Below are 15,251 nucleotides of genomic sequence, written 5' to 3'. Positions count from 1 at the left end.
GAATTAGTTATTGCCTAACTTAATATTATCTAGGTATCCAAGATACTTTTAGCCTAAAACAGACAATTAGGTCTAATTTTCAGCTAGAACCAAAGAAAAAATACAACAGAATGAACCCATAAAATAAAACAAATAAGGGATGAGGTCATGTTAGGTATTAAATGTAAACTTTTATCACCATTCTGAAGACAGAGTCCGTTTGTTTTAGACAGAGTGTTTCTGCCTTCAATTATAAAAGTGATCAATATTCTGAATGTTCCTAAGGAGTATCTGTTACAAGTCAAAGGTATTGATTCAAAGAATAAAAATGCCATTTCATTTCTTTATTTTCATTTCCAACATATGTACTAACAAGATTGGTTATTTATGTGGCTAATAAATGTATATGTGTATATGTATATTAAAACATTTCCCAGGTAAACAATATTGGAATATGTGTATAGACCCACACACACAAAATGTGCAATGTTTTTATGTTATTTATTTCTCTAACTAGAAGTAATAGATTAGGCTCTCTGTTTTCAAGGACTCATCAGTGAGATATGAATATTAATTCATTCAATTATACTTTCACCTTTCAGATGTTTGCTGAATAATTTTCCTGTGAAAGTCTCACATTAGGCAATTGGGGAAAATAAAAAGAGATAATATGAAAGCTGCTAGCATAATAAATGTAAGCGCAATCAGATCAGGCTAGAAGAGCAAAGATTTAGTCTGATTGATAAATAGAATGTTAAGAACTCAGAGAAATAGTTGTATTATGAAGGCATGAGTCAGCTGTAAGAGAGGAAAGGTTTCTTCTTGCCAGAAATAAAGAAGACTTCAAGGACATGAGGTAGAGTTTTAATAAGTGGATTAGGGAGATGGTTATACATAACAAGTAAGGCATTAACAAAAGCTGAGATGGAAAAAAGGCAGAAAAGGCTCTGCAAAAACGTCACAGATCAGCTTGGCTGGAGTAAAAGGTTTGAGTTGGGTGGAGCTGAATATTATTTGGGAAAGGGAAGCTTTGCTAACCTACTCTTTTTAATAGGGAACCCTCCCTTCTGCCGCCATGATATAAAGTGACTTATTAATGTGGGGATAGAGGAAGAAAGGATGTTGGTGTAGACCTACATGTTACTAGACACTACTGTGCACATGTTGAGTTTCTATTTATCTGGTATTATATTCATATAGATGTTCAAAATACTTTTCCATTGGCTAAAAATAAAAGAGAAGGAAGTATCTGAGGATATATAGTACATAAGAACCCAACTAAATTTAAAGTTATAGAATTCAATGAGGATTAAGTAGAATTTATGAATCATTGAAAGTGAGGAGCTAGATATTTCAAGTACCAAGACATTTCTGAGGTTTTTTTTTTTTTTTTTTGCGGTAAGCGGGCCTCTCACTGTTGTGGCCTCTCCCGGTGCAGAGCACAGGCTCCGGACGTGCAGGCTCAGCGGCCATGGCTCATAGGCCCAACCACTCCGCGGCATGTGGGATCCTCCCGGACCGGGGCACGAACCCGCGTCCCCTGCATGGGCAGGCAGACTCTCAACCACTGCGCCACCAGGGAAGCCCTCTGAGTTATTTTAATTACTGTATGGAAACAAGCATTAATATTCAAGGAATACATATTTTTACATCTTTAAAAGAATTTTCTTTTCCCACTAATATACTTTATGACCACAGCAAATTCTGCAGATATTTTAACGTGTAAAAGAGGCTCAAATAGAAATTTCCATTTCTTTAATTAATACATGCTGGTGTCATTCCCTATAATGTTTACCTGGGAAATATCTTAAGAATAATTGATAAATGTATAATTTAGAAATTAAATGTACACCCTCTCTGCATTTGAGATTGTTGTTCCAATGTTGCCTTTCTCATCTCTCACAAGGTTCATGTGGACATATTCAGTCCCCAACTAGAATAACTGTGGATACTAATGATAGATACATCTACGAGTAAACTATTTGAATTTCCTAGTAAAAGCATGTTTCTGATAAGGGCAAAGTCATATAATCAATTTAAGTGAGTCAACAATCTTTTTGCAAGAAAAATTCATTTTCTTGGTTATAGATCTAGACCCTTGTCAACTATCGGGCAGCTCCATGCCACTGATTCTAAGAGGAACTGGACTATATAGGTAGAGGAGGCTCCGGATAAATTCATCACTCACTCTAGGGAAAAAGACCCAATTCAAACTCGGGGATGATGGGTCAGTAACACCACATTGGTATAAAAACAAAGAGAGGTATTTTTCATTGTTATATTACTTAATACACTAACTGCTCCGGCAGTAGGTAAGGAGGATCATAATGGAAATTTTGGTGTTTTATTTCTGTGCTAGCATGAATTAGCTGAGTGAACATGAGCCATATAACATTTCTGGGACTCATTTAACTCATTCATAGAATGGAAAGGTTTGGTTTAGATAAACTTTTTAGTTCCTTTCAGTTCTCAATTTATTTGACTCTGTCTTTTGTTTCTGGTTAACTCTCATATCTGTTGAATCCTTTGTGAGCACTTTGGACTTTTATTTTTTATTATAATTTTCAACTTTGTATGTATTCTAATTAAACTTTAGGTGAAAAAAAAACTAGCATTTAAAGTTACATTGGTCCTTGACATCTGACTAAAAACTAATCTACTGTACAACATTTTATTACTAGGAATTAAGGATGGTCATAAAGACAATAATCAGTTCTAATATTGGGGAAAAAGTTTACTTAACTGTCCGTACAAGTTACTTTGCACAAGAATAAGCTTTTTCACATGGGTTTTTTTGCTTTTTGCATTTTGTTTTTGTTAAGAGTTTGGTGTTTGATCCCATTTTGTGGTTTGAACAGGAAGGAAGGTGACAAATCCAGCTAAAAGTTACTTTTCAATTGTACAGTAATCCTCAATTATAATAAAACAAGAAAAACTGCAAACCAATTTTACACAAGCCTTGCACAAGTTCTACACATTTTTTAAATGTTTTTACTTTTTGACTCTCTTAATGAGGAATATTAGAGGGGTTGATCACGATGGTGGAATAAGAAGACATGGAACCCACACCCACCCCAATGAATACATCAAAACAAGTCTATGTGTGGAACAATTCTCACTAGAAACTGGCAGAAAGACTCCTGTACAACCAAGGCTGTAAGAAAGACTCACATGTAGTCAGGTAGGAAGGAAACAAAAATGATCAGGTCAGGACCTGTGCCCCTGGAAGAGGACTCAGAGGAAAAGGGAAAATACATGGGCAGAGACCAGCTTTGGGGAGTAAGCGGTGAGAGCCGCAGACTGGGTGCTCTAGTCCTGGGGTCCTGCAAAGTGGACATGAGCCCCCATGGATGGCTGGAGGACTTTAATACCCCACTGACATCAATGGACAGATCAGCCAGACAGGAAATCAATAAGCCAACAGTAGTCTTACATGATACAACAGGCCAGTTGGATTTAACAGATATCTACAGGAAATTCCATCCCAAAACAGCAAAATACATATGCTTTTCAAATACACATGGAACATTCTCCAGGATAGATAAGGTCTCAACAAAACAAGTCCCAACAAATTTAAGACGACAGAAATTATGTCAAGCACTTAGACCTACCAAAATGGTATGAAACTAGAAATCAATTACAGAAAGAAAAATGGGAAAAGAACAAACATGTGGAGACTAAACAACATGCTACTGAAAAAACCAATGGGTCAATGAAGAAATCAAAGAGGAAATCAGAAAATACCTTAAGACAAATGAAAATGGAAACACAATTCTCCAAAATTATGAGATGTAGCAAAAGCAGTTCTTTTTTTTTTTTTTTTTTTTGTGGTACACGGGCCTTTCACTGTTGTGGCCTCTCCCGTTGCAGAGCACAGGCTCCGGACGCACAGGCTCAGCGGCCATGGCTCACAGGCCCAGCCACTCCACGGCATGTGGGATCTTCCCGGACCGGGGCATGAATCCGTGTCCCCTGCATCGGCAGGCAGACTCTCAACCACTATGCCACCAGGGAAGCCCGCAAAAGCAGTTCCAAGAGGGAAGTTTATAGTCATACAGGCCTTCCTCAAGAACAAGAAAAATATCAAATAAGCAACCTAACCTACCAACTAAAGGAAAGAGAAAAAGAACAAAGCCCAAAGTCAGCTGAAGGAAGGAAATAATAAAGATCAGAGAGGAAATTAAAAAAAAAAATAGAGACCAAAAAAACAACAGAAAAGATCAGTGAAACCAAGAGCTAGTTTTTTGAAAGATAAGCAAAATTGATAAACCTTTAGCCAACATCAGGAGGACTTTCAAGATGGCGGTGGAGTAAGACATGGAGATCACCTTCCTCCCCACAAATACATAAAAAATACATCAACATGTGGAACAACTCCTACAGAACGCCTACTGAATGCTGGCAGAAGACCTGAGACTGCCCAAAAGGCAAGAAACACCCCACATACCTGGGTAGGGCAAAAGATAAAAGAAAAAACAGAGACAAAAGAATAGGGATGGGACCTGCACCTCTGGGAGGGAGCTGTGAAGGAGGAAAAGTTTCCACACACTAGAAGCCCCTTCACTGGTGGAGATGGGGGTGGGAAGCTTCGGAGCCATGGAGGAGAGTGCAGCAACAGGGGTGCAGAGGGCAAAGCGGAGAGATTCCCACACAGAGGATCAGTGCCGACCAGCACTCACCAGCCTGAGAGGCTTGTCTGCTCACCCACCAGAGCAGGTGGCGGCTGGGAGCTGAGGCTCAGGCGTCAGAGGTCAGATTCCAGGGAGAGGACTGGGGTTGGCTGTGTGAACACAGCCTGAAAGGGGCTACTGCGCCACAGCTAGCCGGGAGGGAGTCTGGGAAAAAGGCTGGAGCTGCCAAAAGGGCAAGAGAGCATTGTTTCAGGGTGTGCGACTGGAGGGGATTCCTTCCCTGTCTGCCTAAACAAGCAGGCAGAGCACTGCCTAAACAAGCTCCAGAGATGGGCATGGGCCATGGCTATCAGCTCAGATCCCAGAGACAGGCATGAAACATTAACGCTGCTGCTGCAGCCACCAAGAATCCTGTGTGCAAGCACAGGTCACTATCCACACAGCCCTGGGAGCGTGTGCAACATGCCACGGCCAGGGTCCTGTGATCCAGGGACAAGCTGGCTGGGAGAACACACGGTGCACCTCAGGCTGTTGCAATGCCATGTTGGCTTCTGCTGCCGCAGGCTCGGCCAGCATTCCAATTATAACTACCATACCCTCCCTCCCCTGGGCATGAGTAAGCCAGAGCCCCCTAATCAGCCGCTGCTTTAACCCTGTCCTGTCTGGGCGGGAACAGATGCCTGAGGGCAACCTACATGCAGAGGTTGGCCCAAAACCAAAGGTGAACCCCAGGAGCTGTGCGAACACAGAAGAGAAAGGGAAATTTCTCCGTGCAGTGTCCGGAGCAGCAGACTAAATCCTCACAATCAACTTGATGTACCCTGCATCTGTGGAATACCTGAATAAACAATGAGTCATCCCAAAATTGAGACAGTGGACTTTGGAAGCAACTGTAGACTTGGGGTTTGCTGTCTGCAACTGATTTGTTTCTGATTTTTAGGTTTATCTTACAATAGTTTTTAGCGCTTGTTATCATTGGTGGATTTATTTATTGGTTTGGTTGCTCTCTTCTTTTTTTAACATTATTATTTTCTATTTTAATAATTAAAACAATTTACTATTATTATTTTTTTCTTTTTTTTATTCTCCCTTTTCTTCTGAGCTGTGTGGCTGACTGGGTCTTTGTGCTCCGGCCTGGTTCAGGCCTGAGCCTCTGAGGTGGGAGAGCTGATTTCAGGACACTGGACCACCAGAGACCTCCCAGCCCCACATGATATCAATTGGCGAGAACTCTCCCAGAGATCTCCATTGCAACAGTAAGACGCAGCTCCACCCAATGGCCAGCAAGCTCCAGTGCTGGATGCCCCATGCCAATCAACTAGCAAGACAGGAATACAACCCCACCCATTATTAGCAAAGAGGCTGCCTAAAATCATACTAAGTTCACAGACACCCCAAACACACCACCGGACGTGGCCCTACCCACCAGAAAGACAAGATCCAGCCCCACCCACCAGAACACAGACACCACTACCCTCCACCAGGAAGCCTACACAAGCCACTGAACCAACTTCACCTACTGGAGGCAGACACTAAAAAAAATGGGAACTACGAACGTGCAGCCTGTGAAAAGGAGACCCCAAATACTGTAAGTTAAACAAAATGAGAAGACAGAGAAATATGCAGCAGATGAAAGAGCAAGGTATAAACCCACCAGACCGAACAAATGAAGAGGAAATGGGCAGTCTACCTGAAAAACAATTCAAAGTAATGACAGTAAAGACGATCCAAAATCTTGGAAATAGAATAGAGAAACTACAAGAAATGCTTAACAAGGACCTAGAAGAACTAAAGAGCAAACAAACAATGATGAAAAAAAAAAAAAGGGCTTCCCTGGTGGCGCAGTGGTTGAGAGTCCGCCTGCCGATGCAGGGGACACGGGTTCGTGCCCCGGTCCGGGAAGATCCCACGTGCCGCGGAGTGGCTGGGCCTGTGAGCCATGGCCGCTGAGCCTGCGCGTCCGGAGCCTGTGCTCCGCAACGGGAGAGGCCACAACAGTGAGAGGTCCGCGTGCCGCAAAAAAAAAAAACACAAAAAAATGTCTATAGCAAAACAGAAACAGACTCATAGATAAAGAAAACAAACCACTAGTCACCAGTGGGGAGATGGAAGTGGGGAGGGTCAAGATAGGGGTATGGGATTAAGAGATATAAACTACCATGTATAAAGTAGATAAGCAACAAGGATATACTGTACAGCGCAGGGAATTACAGCCACTGTAACTTTTAATGGAGTATAAAATACTGAATCACTATGTTAAACAATGGAAGCTAATATTGTAAATCAACTATAATTTAAAAAAAAGAAAAAAAGCACTGTTATAACATGTGCCATTTTTTGAAAGGTTAAGCAACCTTTATTTCTTTTTGGAAATCACAATTAATCAAAGGATTGGAATCCTTTCCATATTTGTTTCACGAGATTGGAAGACTCCTTCCTTTCTTCTTTTATCTTCTAAGTTTCACACTCTTTATGGGTCTCTGAAAGTTGTAAAAGGTTAAGACTGAATTTTATTCATTGGTCCTTGTATTAACTGTTAAATAATTCAGTATTAACTAATGCTCATTTCTAATTTTCTCTTAATAATCTTGTTCAGCAATGAAAAACCCTGAAATTAGAATAAAAAGTCCTGTATTTGACCAACGGGCAAGTAATTTAACTTTTTAATCTTCAGTTACCTTATTTGGAAAAACATGTTTGCCAAGCTCTATTATGTCAAAACTCAATTCTCAACAGAGCACTAATTCAGGGCTACTTGGACAGACTGAAGGAGAATTTTGAAGAAAATATAAACTTGTCTATAAGCCAACTGGGAACACCTCCATGGGAAGGTGGGTTGGCCCCTCTGTAGTGGGCAGGTGGGAAGATGAGTGCCTGGAGGTTTAAACACAGACCCTACCCTGCACATGATGTTCATTTGGTACCCAATGTAAATTCATATTCTTTTCCATTAGAACCCAGGTAAAAACACATTTCAGGCTCTCATCCTTGAATAGATTATTATCCAGCTTATTTCAAAAGTTTATCTGGGAGAACTAATACCTAAAAATAATTAGGCATTATTATACTAGGAGACAGTCTAAAGAGTGGATTAGAGCATAGGCTCTGGAAACAGACATCCTGCATTCAAATCATGGCCCCAGCTTTTGCCAGCTCCATGACCTACTGTGCAACTCTACCTTTCTGTGTTTTGGCTTCTCATTTGTGAAAAGGAAGTAACATTAGTTCTGGCTCAACAGGATTGTTGTGGGGATTGAGAGAGAAACATAACGTGTTTAGAACAGTGTTTGGCACATCGTAAGCACTAAATAACTGTCAGTCAATGAGTACAACCGCTATGGACATGTTAATAACTGACCTATTTTAGGTACAGAGGTATTCTAACTTCAGTCCATGTAAGACATTTGGTCATCAAAAAGCTATATAACAAGGTCTTAGTAACTTAGGTCTAAGTATAAACTGACTTTTTCTTGAATGGTATGCCCTCAGATATTTTAAGGATTAATACATTAAAAAATAGGAGATGAAAAAATCTTTCATTTGCTATGAGTATTTAAGATATTATAAAAGTAAAAAGATTTACTTTTGGACACAATTTTGCTTCCAAGAAAAATGTTCCTCTCTTGAAGAACTGGTATGTGTATTTCTATCAGAGAATGAGAATTATACAAAATAGCTTACTGATGTCTGACAGTTTTGACCTACAAAAACAACCGTTTCATATGGTTCAACTAATTTTCATGCCTTCATTTTTGCCTTGGCTCTCAGGAAAATGAGAACTAAACTTAAAGCTTCATCAAGTTTAACTATATTAATACCTGTGATCAGCATATTTGCTTCCTTCTCATCACGCTTCTGATTATTACAACTTTAAGAATTTGAGGGTAAAACTTAAACATTTTTGGAGGAAAGTAGTATATACATAGTGATAATAATATTCTTTATACCCATGAAGGTTGTTAGAAAAATCAAATAATGTACATGAAAGTATTTTGTAACCTAAATTATAGAAATTGTGAACCCACTGACCTTCAAGTCATTGCACAAAGTTTTTTTCCTACAATTTTGTTTCTTCTTAGATTCTTTCTAAACTATTAATCTCAACATTTAAAGTCTTCAAATTCTTCCCAAAAGATTTATGATAAGACTCAAAGCTGGTCGCCATTTAGTTTTTGACCTTCACTCTGGCCCCAGCATACCTCCATACTGAGATTCTTACATCTCCCTGAATCTGTTATCTTCTCACAAGTCTGCATGTCTTTGATCACACTATGCCCTTGGTCTGGAATACTTATCCACACCATTCTGACTGAATAAATACTCCTTTTATTTCAAGATTCAGTTGAAGCATCCCTCAGTTAAAACTCTTTTCAATCAAAATTATCTCCTACCTAAGCTACCTTAGCTCCCCAATTAGTGTCCTTATCTCGAATTTGTCATTTCTCTAGTTCATCAACATTAGTCTAAACTACAGGTCCCATCACATCACTGAGATGCTGAAAACCACAACTCTCTTCTGACTCCAATGTAAGGCCTAAAATCCTTGACGTGGAATTGAAAGCTCTTTATTAGTAGGCCCATGACTATCTTACAAGGTACAAGAGAAAAATTATGATGGAAATGAGGGGAAAAACATTTTGAAAACCTACCGTTTTCTTTTAAGGGTACTTGGGATGAAGAATTTCCAGAACTATGCAAAGTCATTCCTGTGGTATAAATTAAATTATTAGACAGTTTAAAAATGGTCAGATACTATATACAGAAGTAATTTCTTCTGATAAATTCATAAAAATCAACAAAACATTAAGACAGCAACAATTTCTTTTATTTACACTCAGAAAAATATGTCTCCCCACAATGGGCTTTTTTTTTTTTTTTTTTTTTTTTACTACTTTTAATGTCCAAGTTAAGCAGATCAACTTGTTTTGCAGAATAAATTTAAACACAAATGTATTGTTTCTGACAATGACATTTTGATGTCATATATGAAATGATGAAACTAAAATGAGTTTTAAAAGTATCTGTTCAAATGTTAAAAGAAAGTTCAATATTCGATAAGAATGAAAATCAATCAAAAATAAATGCAGAAAATAATTTTTTTATGGTTGAATTTTATTTTACTTGTGTTTTTCTATGGAATATTCACTACTCTATATCTGATATGTGATGAATTTTTATGTAGAACAAAGCCTTCCTAATGAAAATAGCTTAGAATCTATAAGAGATCCCATTATATATGAATACACTTTGAAAATTATTTTCTGAAAGATTAAATCAGTGTCTTTTTAGGCTATTTTCAATGCATAGGGTGACCTATAAGATGGAGTCTTGTCTTTCATCTGTTTAAAGTTTTTTAACCAATTCAATTTAAATTGATGGTAGTATAATCTCTGAAAGCTGTAGAAACCTATATTAATAAAGTAATGTGACCTTCCATAAATACTTATCAATTATAGTGTAGTTCTCTTTGACTCCATTTACTCCACATATCCCCAATCCAATTACAGGGTAAGAAAATACTTTTTAACTTTGTATAGTTATGATCACACTTAGTTCCAAGGGAGAGTTAATTAGTATTATTTAGTAAAATAACCACAGAAAAGGGTATCCTTGTTGACTACTTGTCTGCCCAGCTGTTTCCTATTCTGAGTAGTCATTCAGACCTCTGTGCTTAAATGTCTACTTTTCTAAAAGATTGATTCCCATGCAGTTCACTTTTAAGATGCACAAAACAACAGGAATCCTTCTGTTTATCTTATAACATAGTGTGTATTTATAAACACAAACAACTTCTGTCTATACTTAAATAGTTCATAGGCCCCAGCTAGCTGGGAGAAATTGAGAAAACTTAAATCAACTAAGAATTTCTACCTAACAACCATAGCACATTTCATAAAACTATCTCTTTCTAGACACAATTCCATTCTGAAAGTACCCTAAATAAACTTTTCTTAAAAAAAATATAGCATTAGTGGAGTCTACTCTCACAGACTGTAAGGAAAATCCAAAGGAAGGCTATCCAAAGCCATGGCACCAGACTACTTGGGTTCCCTTGGTCAGAATGTCATGGCCTTTAACTGTGACCAAGAGAAAGCTAACAGTCTGTGCCATGAGGTAATCACTTGTTAAATCAATTTTTGATTTGACTTGGTACTTTTTAAGTAGCCTAAAATTTTATATTCACAAAAAGTTTTGGTAATTAGGACATACAACCAAAAATAATTTCCTGGTAATTAACACTGTCTCATTCACTTCATTATGAGCATGAGGTAAGGGAGAAAGAAGGTAAGCTTGTTTATGCTGACCTATAACATATGCTTGACCAGGGTCTTCAAAGGATGAGGAGTCTGATTCCTGTTTCCTCCTTTCAGGACTTCTGTTTAAACTTGCAACAGACTTTGAACTAAAGAGGGAAAAGGAAGGTGGGGGGGAAGTGTCAAGGTAAAAAAGTATGATGAAAATAATAAATTGTCAAAACAGAAACAAGAGTAGGAAATGCAGAATTTACACATATGTAGTTTGGGTTAGTTAAGTATGTTCTTACTTATTAAGTTTTGTGAATCCTGCCAAAGATTCCGTATCAGATCTCGCCATCTGGTGAAATGGTTTTCCTACCAACTCCGCAGTGGTTTGTGGTGGGGATTCCATGTTAACAATGACATTTTTCCGATGAGGATAGAGAGAGGCCTGACTCAGATCGTGGTATGATTTACTCATTCCTCTAGGCTTTTCCTCCCAAGAAGCTTTGTCACTCTTCTCTTTTGCACTGTTTTGCAATGGCTGGTAAAGCGACAGCTCTGAGCAGGACAGCCTCTTCAGAATCTCAGCTTGGACTGACAGAGGTCGAACGGCCAGTTTGTTCAGGGTGCTGCTGGCCAGACTACCAGTGCTGATTGCTCGTCCCATATTAAATCCTCTAACGGACTCTGCTTGGAGATTCAGGCTCCTAAATGAAGCTTTCTCTACAAGGAAATAGGATTGCTTTACATGATGGAAACACCATAGAACCTTTTATGAGAACAGCTATTTTAATAAATAAAAAACAGCATGCAATTTTTAATCATTTTGATTGCCATCAGAAGTAGGTAGCTTTCAGAGTGGCAATCGAGGATTTTAAAAAGGAGGTTGGAAGATTCTGGTTTTCTTACCATCTCTCCATCCTTGTAGCTTTCTCACAGCCAGGGCCTGGTCAGCATTGCCTTATTTCATCTAGTGATTTTCCTGGATCTAATAATGTTTGGGCTTCATTCAGGCTTGCTGACCCCAATACAGTTTTCAGTTAGAAAGGAGAATGACATTTGACAGAGAAAATTTTATTGCTAGTAGTGCCTCTGCTAAAATACCATCAAACCAAGGATGGGGAGAGGGAGAGATAAAACCTGGATAGGCCAATATAGTGAGATCATGCCTGAAAAGAGCTGTGCAGAGGAGAGTTTTGCCCAGAGAAAAAGTTCTTATTATATTTTTAAAAGCTTATGGCAGATTGTGGTGATGTCTGCACAACTCTGTTAACAATGTGGATATACTAAAAATCATTGAATTGTGCACTTTAAGTGGGTAAATTGTATGGTATGTGAATTAGGTTTCAACAAAACTACTACTAAAAAACAAACAAACAAAAACAAAAACACAAAAACCCCAAACCGAAACAAAAGCCTTTCATGGCCAATTTTCTGTCAGTTCATTACTATGCCAATACCACCTCCCCCCTACCTTGTAGACTTTTCCTGATTTAACTGAGGCCCAGAGGCCACAAAAGAACCACACATTACTTGTCTTTTTTGTTTCTGTTAATTAACATGATTAAGGAGCTGGGGTTCTTTTTATGCTTAAATTCCTTTCACTCCTAAATACATACCCAAAGTATTCTTGTAGGGGTCAAATTTAGAGATACCTTGTAACAAGTAATTGGCTATTATTTTGTGAGAACCAATGTCATGTCAGTATTGGAACATTTGAGGCTATAAACGAAAGCACTGCATCACAGAATTTTGGCATCAAAATCCTTTCATGTATATAAAGGACCAGAAGCATAGAATTTCAAATGGTTTGGTTGTTCATGCATTAGTAATCCACATCACAAGGCACCCTAATTGGTCTCCCCATGGAAAGTACCAATACAGCTTGACCACTATGTAAAACAGCTGTGAAAACTTGTTTTTTAAAAAGAGAATGTCAAATGTTGCTGATTTAGATCTTAAGATTCTGTTTCATTTATCTTCTAATTCCTAGGAGATTAATAATCAATATTTCATCTCAGGTGTAAACAGATAGGAAAACAATGCAACTCTTTCATATTCATGCATCAGAATGAAGTTTAAATAAACATGTCTCTTGAGGACACAGGGAGGGAAGGGGAAGCTGGGAGGAAGTGAGAGAGTGGCATGGACATATATACACTACCAAATGTAAAATGGATGGCTAGTGGGAAGCTGCTGCATAGCACAGGGAGATCAGCTCGGTGCTTTGTGACCACCTAGAGGGGTGGGGTAGGGAGGGTGGGAGGGAGGCTCAAGTGGGAGGGGGTATGGGGATATATGTATACATATAGCTGATTCACTCTGTTGTACAGCAGAAACTAACACAACACTGTAAAGCAATTATACTCCAATAAAGATATTAAAAAAAATAAACATGTCTCATCACCAGGAAAATTCAACATTCTTTCTCTGAAGTAGAAGTGGACACCAAGTTAAAACATAACAATAAAAAAAAACTTCTGTTTTAAAATTCCCAGTATAATCTTTAGCTTCTAATAGAGTTTTTATGAGAGCAGATAACATTAATTCTATTTTCTTTTACTTTGAGAGCAGACTTTATTCAAGGACGCAAAAACTGAGTCTTAAACAGATTCAACTACTGGGAAATGCCTCTATACCCAAAAGTTTTCTTCACCCTAAAGGAAAATGTAGACCAAACTTTGGCAGGCATAGGGACCACCAGTTCAGCTTATGTTATATCTGTTTTGTAAACATACCAAGGATTATGCAATTCAAATCCATTCATAGCTCATTCCTGGGTAGAACTTAAAGCATTGCACATATCCATGGGATGGAATTATAAACCACCCACTTATCTACTGTCCTACTGCCTTTCACCTGGAAAGGACTCCAACATGGACCACCAGGATGGGAAAGGACATTAGAATGAACCTACATCCTATTACTAATGTTTCAAATTTGAACTCAAAGCCTTTGTTAGTTCCACGCACAGTCTGCAATCCACACTGTGCTATTATTCAGTCTCTTGTACTTGTTTTGTATTTCCTTATACCATCAACTAAATTGTATGCTCTTTTGAGGAGAGGGGCTTCATTTATTTTTGTAACCCATAGCACCTAGCATGTAGCAAGTGCTCAGTAAATGATTATTAATCTTAACTTAATTCCATGCAAATTAGTTCTTTGGAAACTTATCAAATAGAAAGACTACTGGATTAGGAATTAAGAGATCAGGTTCTAGTCTCCTTTGACCTCTAACTATGAGGTTAAGTGAGACACTCTTTTCTCTGAACCTGTTTCCTCATCAGTAAAATTTTGGACTTAATGGCCTCTAAGGTTCTTTCTATCACCCACATCCTATGACTCTAAAGAAGCAACATACACTTGTGACCCCATCAACTTCCAATAGATAACACAGGTTATTTTCACTTGTCTAGTACAGACAGTTAAGTAGGCAGGTAGTTACTTCTAAGCTGCTTCCAAGCAGAAAATAATTCCTTTCAAGGCTTAACAAAATCAGGGAATAGATGTAGTAGATAACACCATCTTAAAGTCCTTTTACATATGAATTTAAGGATACATAGTTGAGTTCTTAGGGGGAAAACTGAGATATGTAGAACATTCCCACTTCATGGGTGAAGAAAATGAGACCTCAAAACGTCAGTTACTTTCCTAAGGTCATCCTACTACTACTATAACTAGTGGTAGTTGTGGTAAAACAATGTTGATGATGATGGTAATGAGGATAATGAATATTTATTCAATACTTATTTTGTGCCGGCACTTTTACATGTATGAATTCATTCCATCTTCACAATAACCTTATGATGTTGGTATTATCATTATGATAATCATTTTACCAGATGGGGAACTAAGGCAGAGAGTTTGAGTCGCCTGCCCACGGTTTCAGAGCTTGCAAGTAAGAGAGCATGGTTTGAACACTGGCAGTCTTGCCACACAGTTCATGTTAACTACCACAATATATCACTGAAATGCTGAGGGTGGAAAGCTGGTTCATAGTTTTGTCTTCTGACTCTTCACTATAGCACCCTATACCACATCTATAATAATGTAACCTTCAATTTTTCAATTCTGACTTGAATAGAATATTAATCTAAGTAGGCATATCAATGGCTCTCATAAGTTTATTTTACTATACTTTTTTAAAAATTTTATTTATTTTATTTACTTATTTTTGGCTGCGTTGGGTCTTTGTTGCTGCGTGTAGGCTTTCTCTAGTTGCAGCGAGCGGGGGCTACTCTTCCTTGTGGTGCGCAGGCTTCTCATGGCAGTGGCTCCTCATTCTTTTTTTTTTTTTTAACATCTTCATTGGAGTACAATTGCTTTACAATGGTATGTTAGTTTCTGCTTTATAACAAAGTGAATCAGTTATACATATACATATATCCCCATATCTCTTC

At 38.2% G+C, this 15,251-nt stretch overlaps 1 protein-coding gene across 8 annotated transcripts in view; it reads right to left on the bottom strand.

The window, feature by feature from the left end:
• PTPN13 (protein tyrosine phosphatase non-receptor type 13) overlaps positions 1-15,251 on the bottom strand; it is a 222,311-nt gene that overhangs the window by 60,054 nt on the left and 147,006 nt on the right. For all 8 annotated transcript variants that reach the window (XM_081238122.1, XM_081238124.1, XM_081238125.1 and 5 more), the window contains 3 exons: positions 11,155-11,572; positions 10,916-11,013; positions 9,260-9,316 (listed from right to left, as the gene is read on the bottom strand). In XM_081238122.1, coding sequence (XP_081094248.1) covers positions 9,260-9,316; positions 10,916-11,013; positions 11,155-11,572 — 573 coding nt within the window. The remainder of the gene's footprint in view (positions 1-9,259; positions 9,317-10,915; positions 11,014-11,154; positions 11,573-15,251) is intronic.

Source organism: Mesoplodon bidens, assembly GCF_964165515.1.
Source record: "Mesoplodon bidens genome assembly, chromosome: 1".
NCBI lineage: Eukaryota > Metazoa > Chordata > Mammalia > Artiodactyla > Ziphiidae > Mesoplodon > Mesoplodon bidens.
Note: the sequence above shows the minus strand (reverse complement) of the source record. Positions and strands in the feature narration are given on the sequence as shown.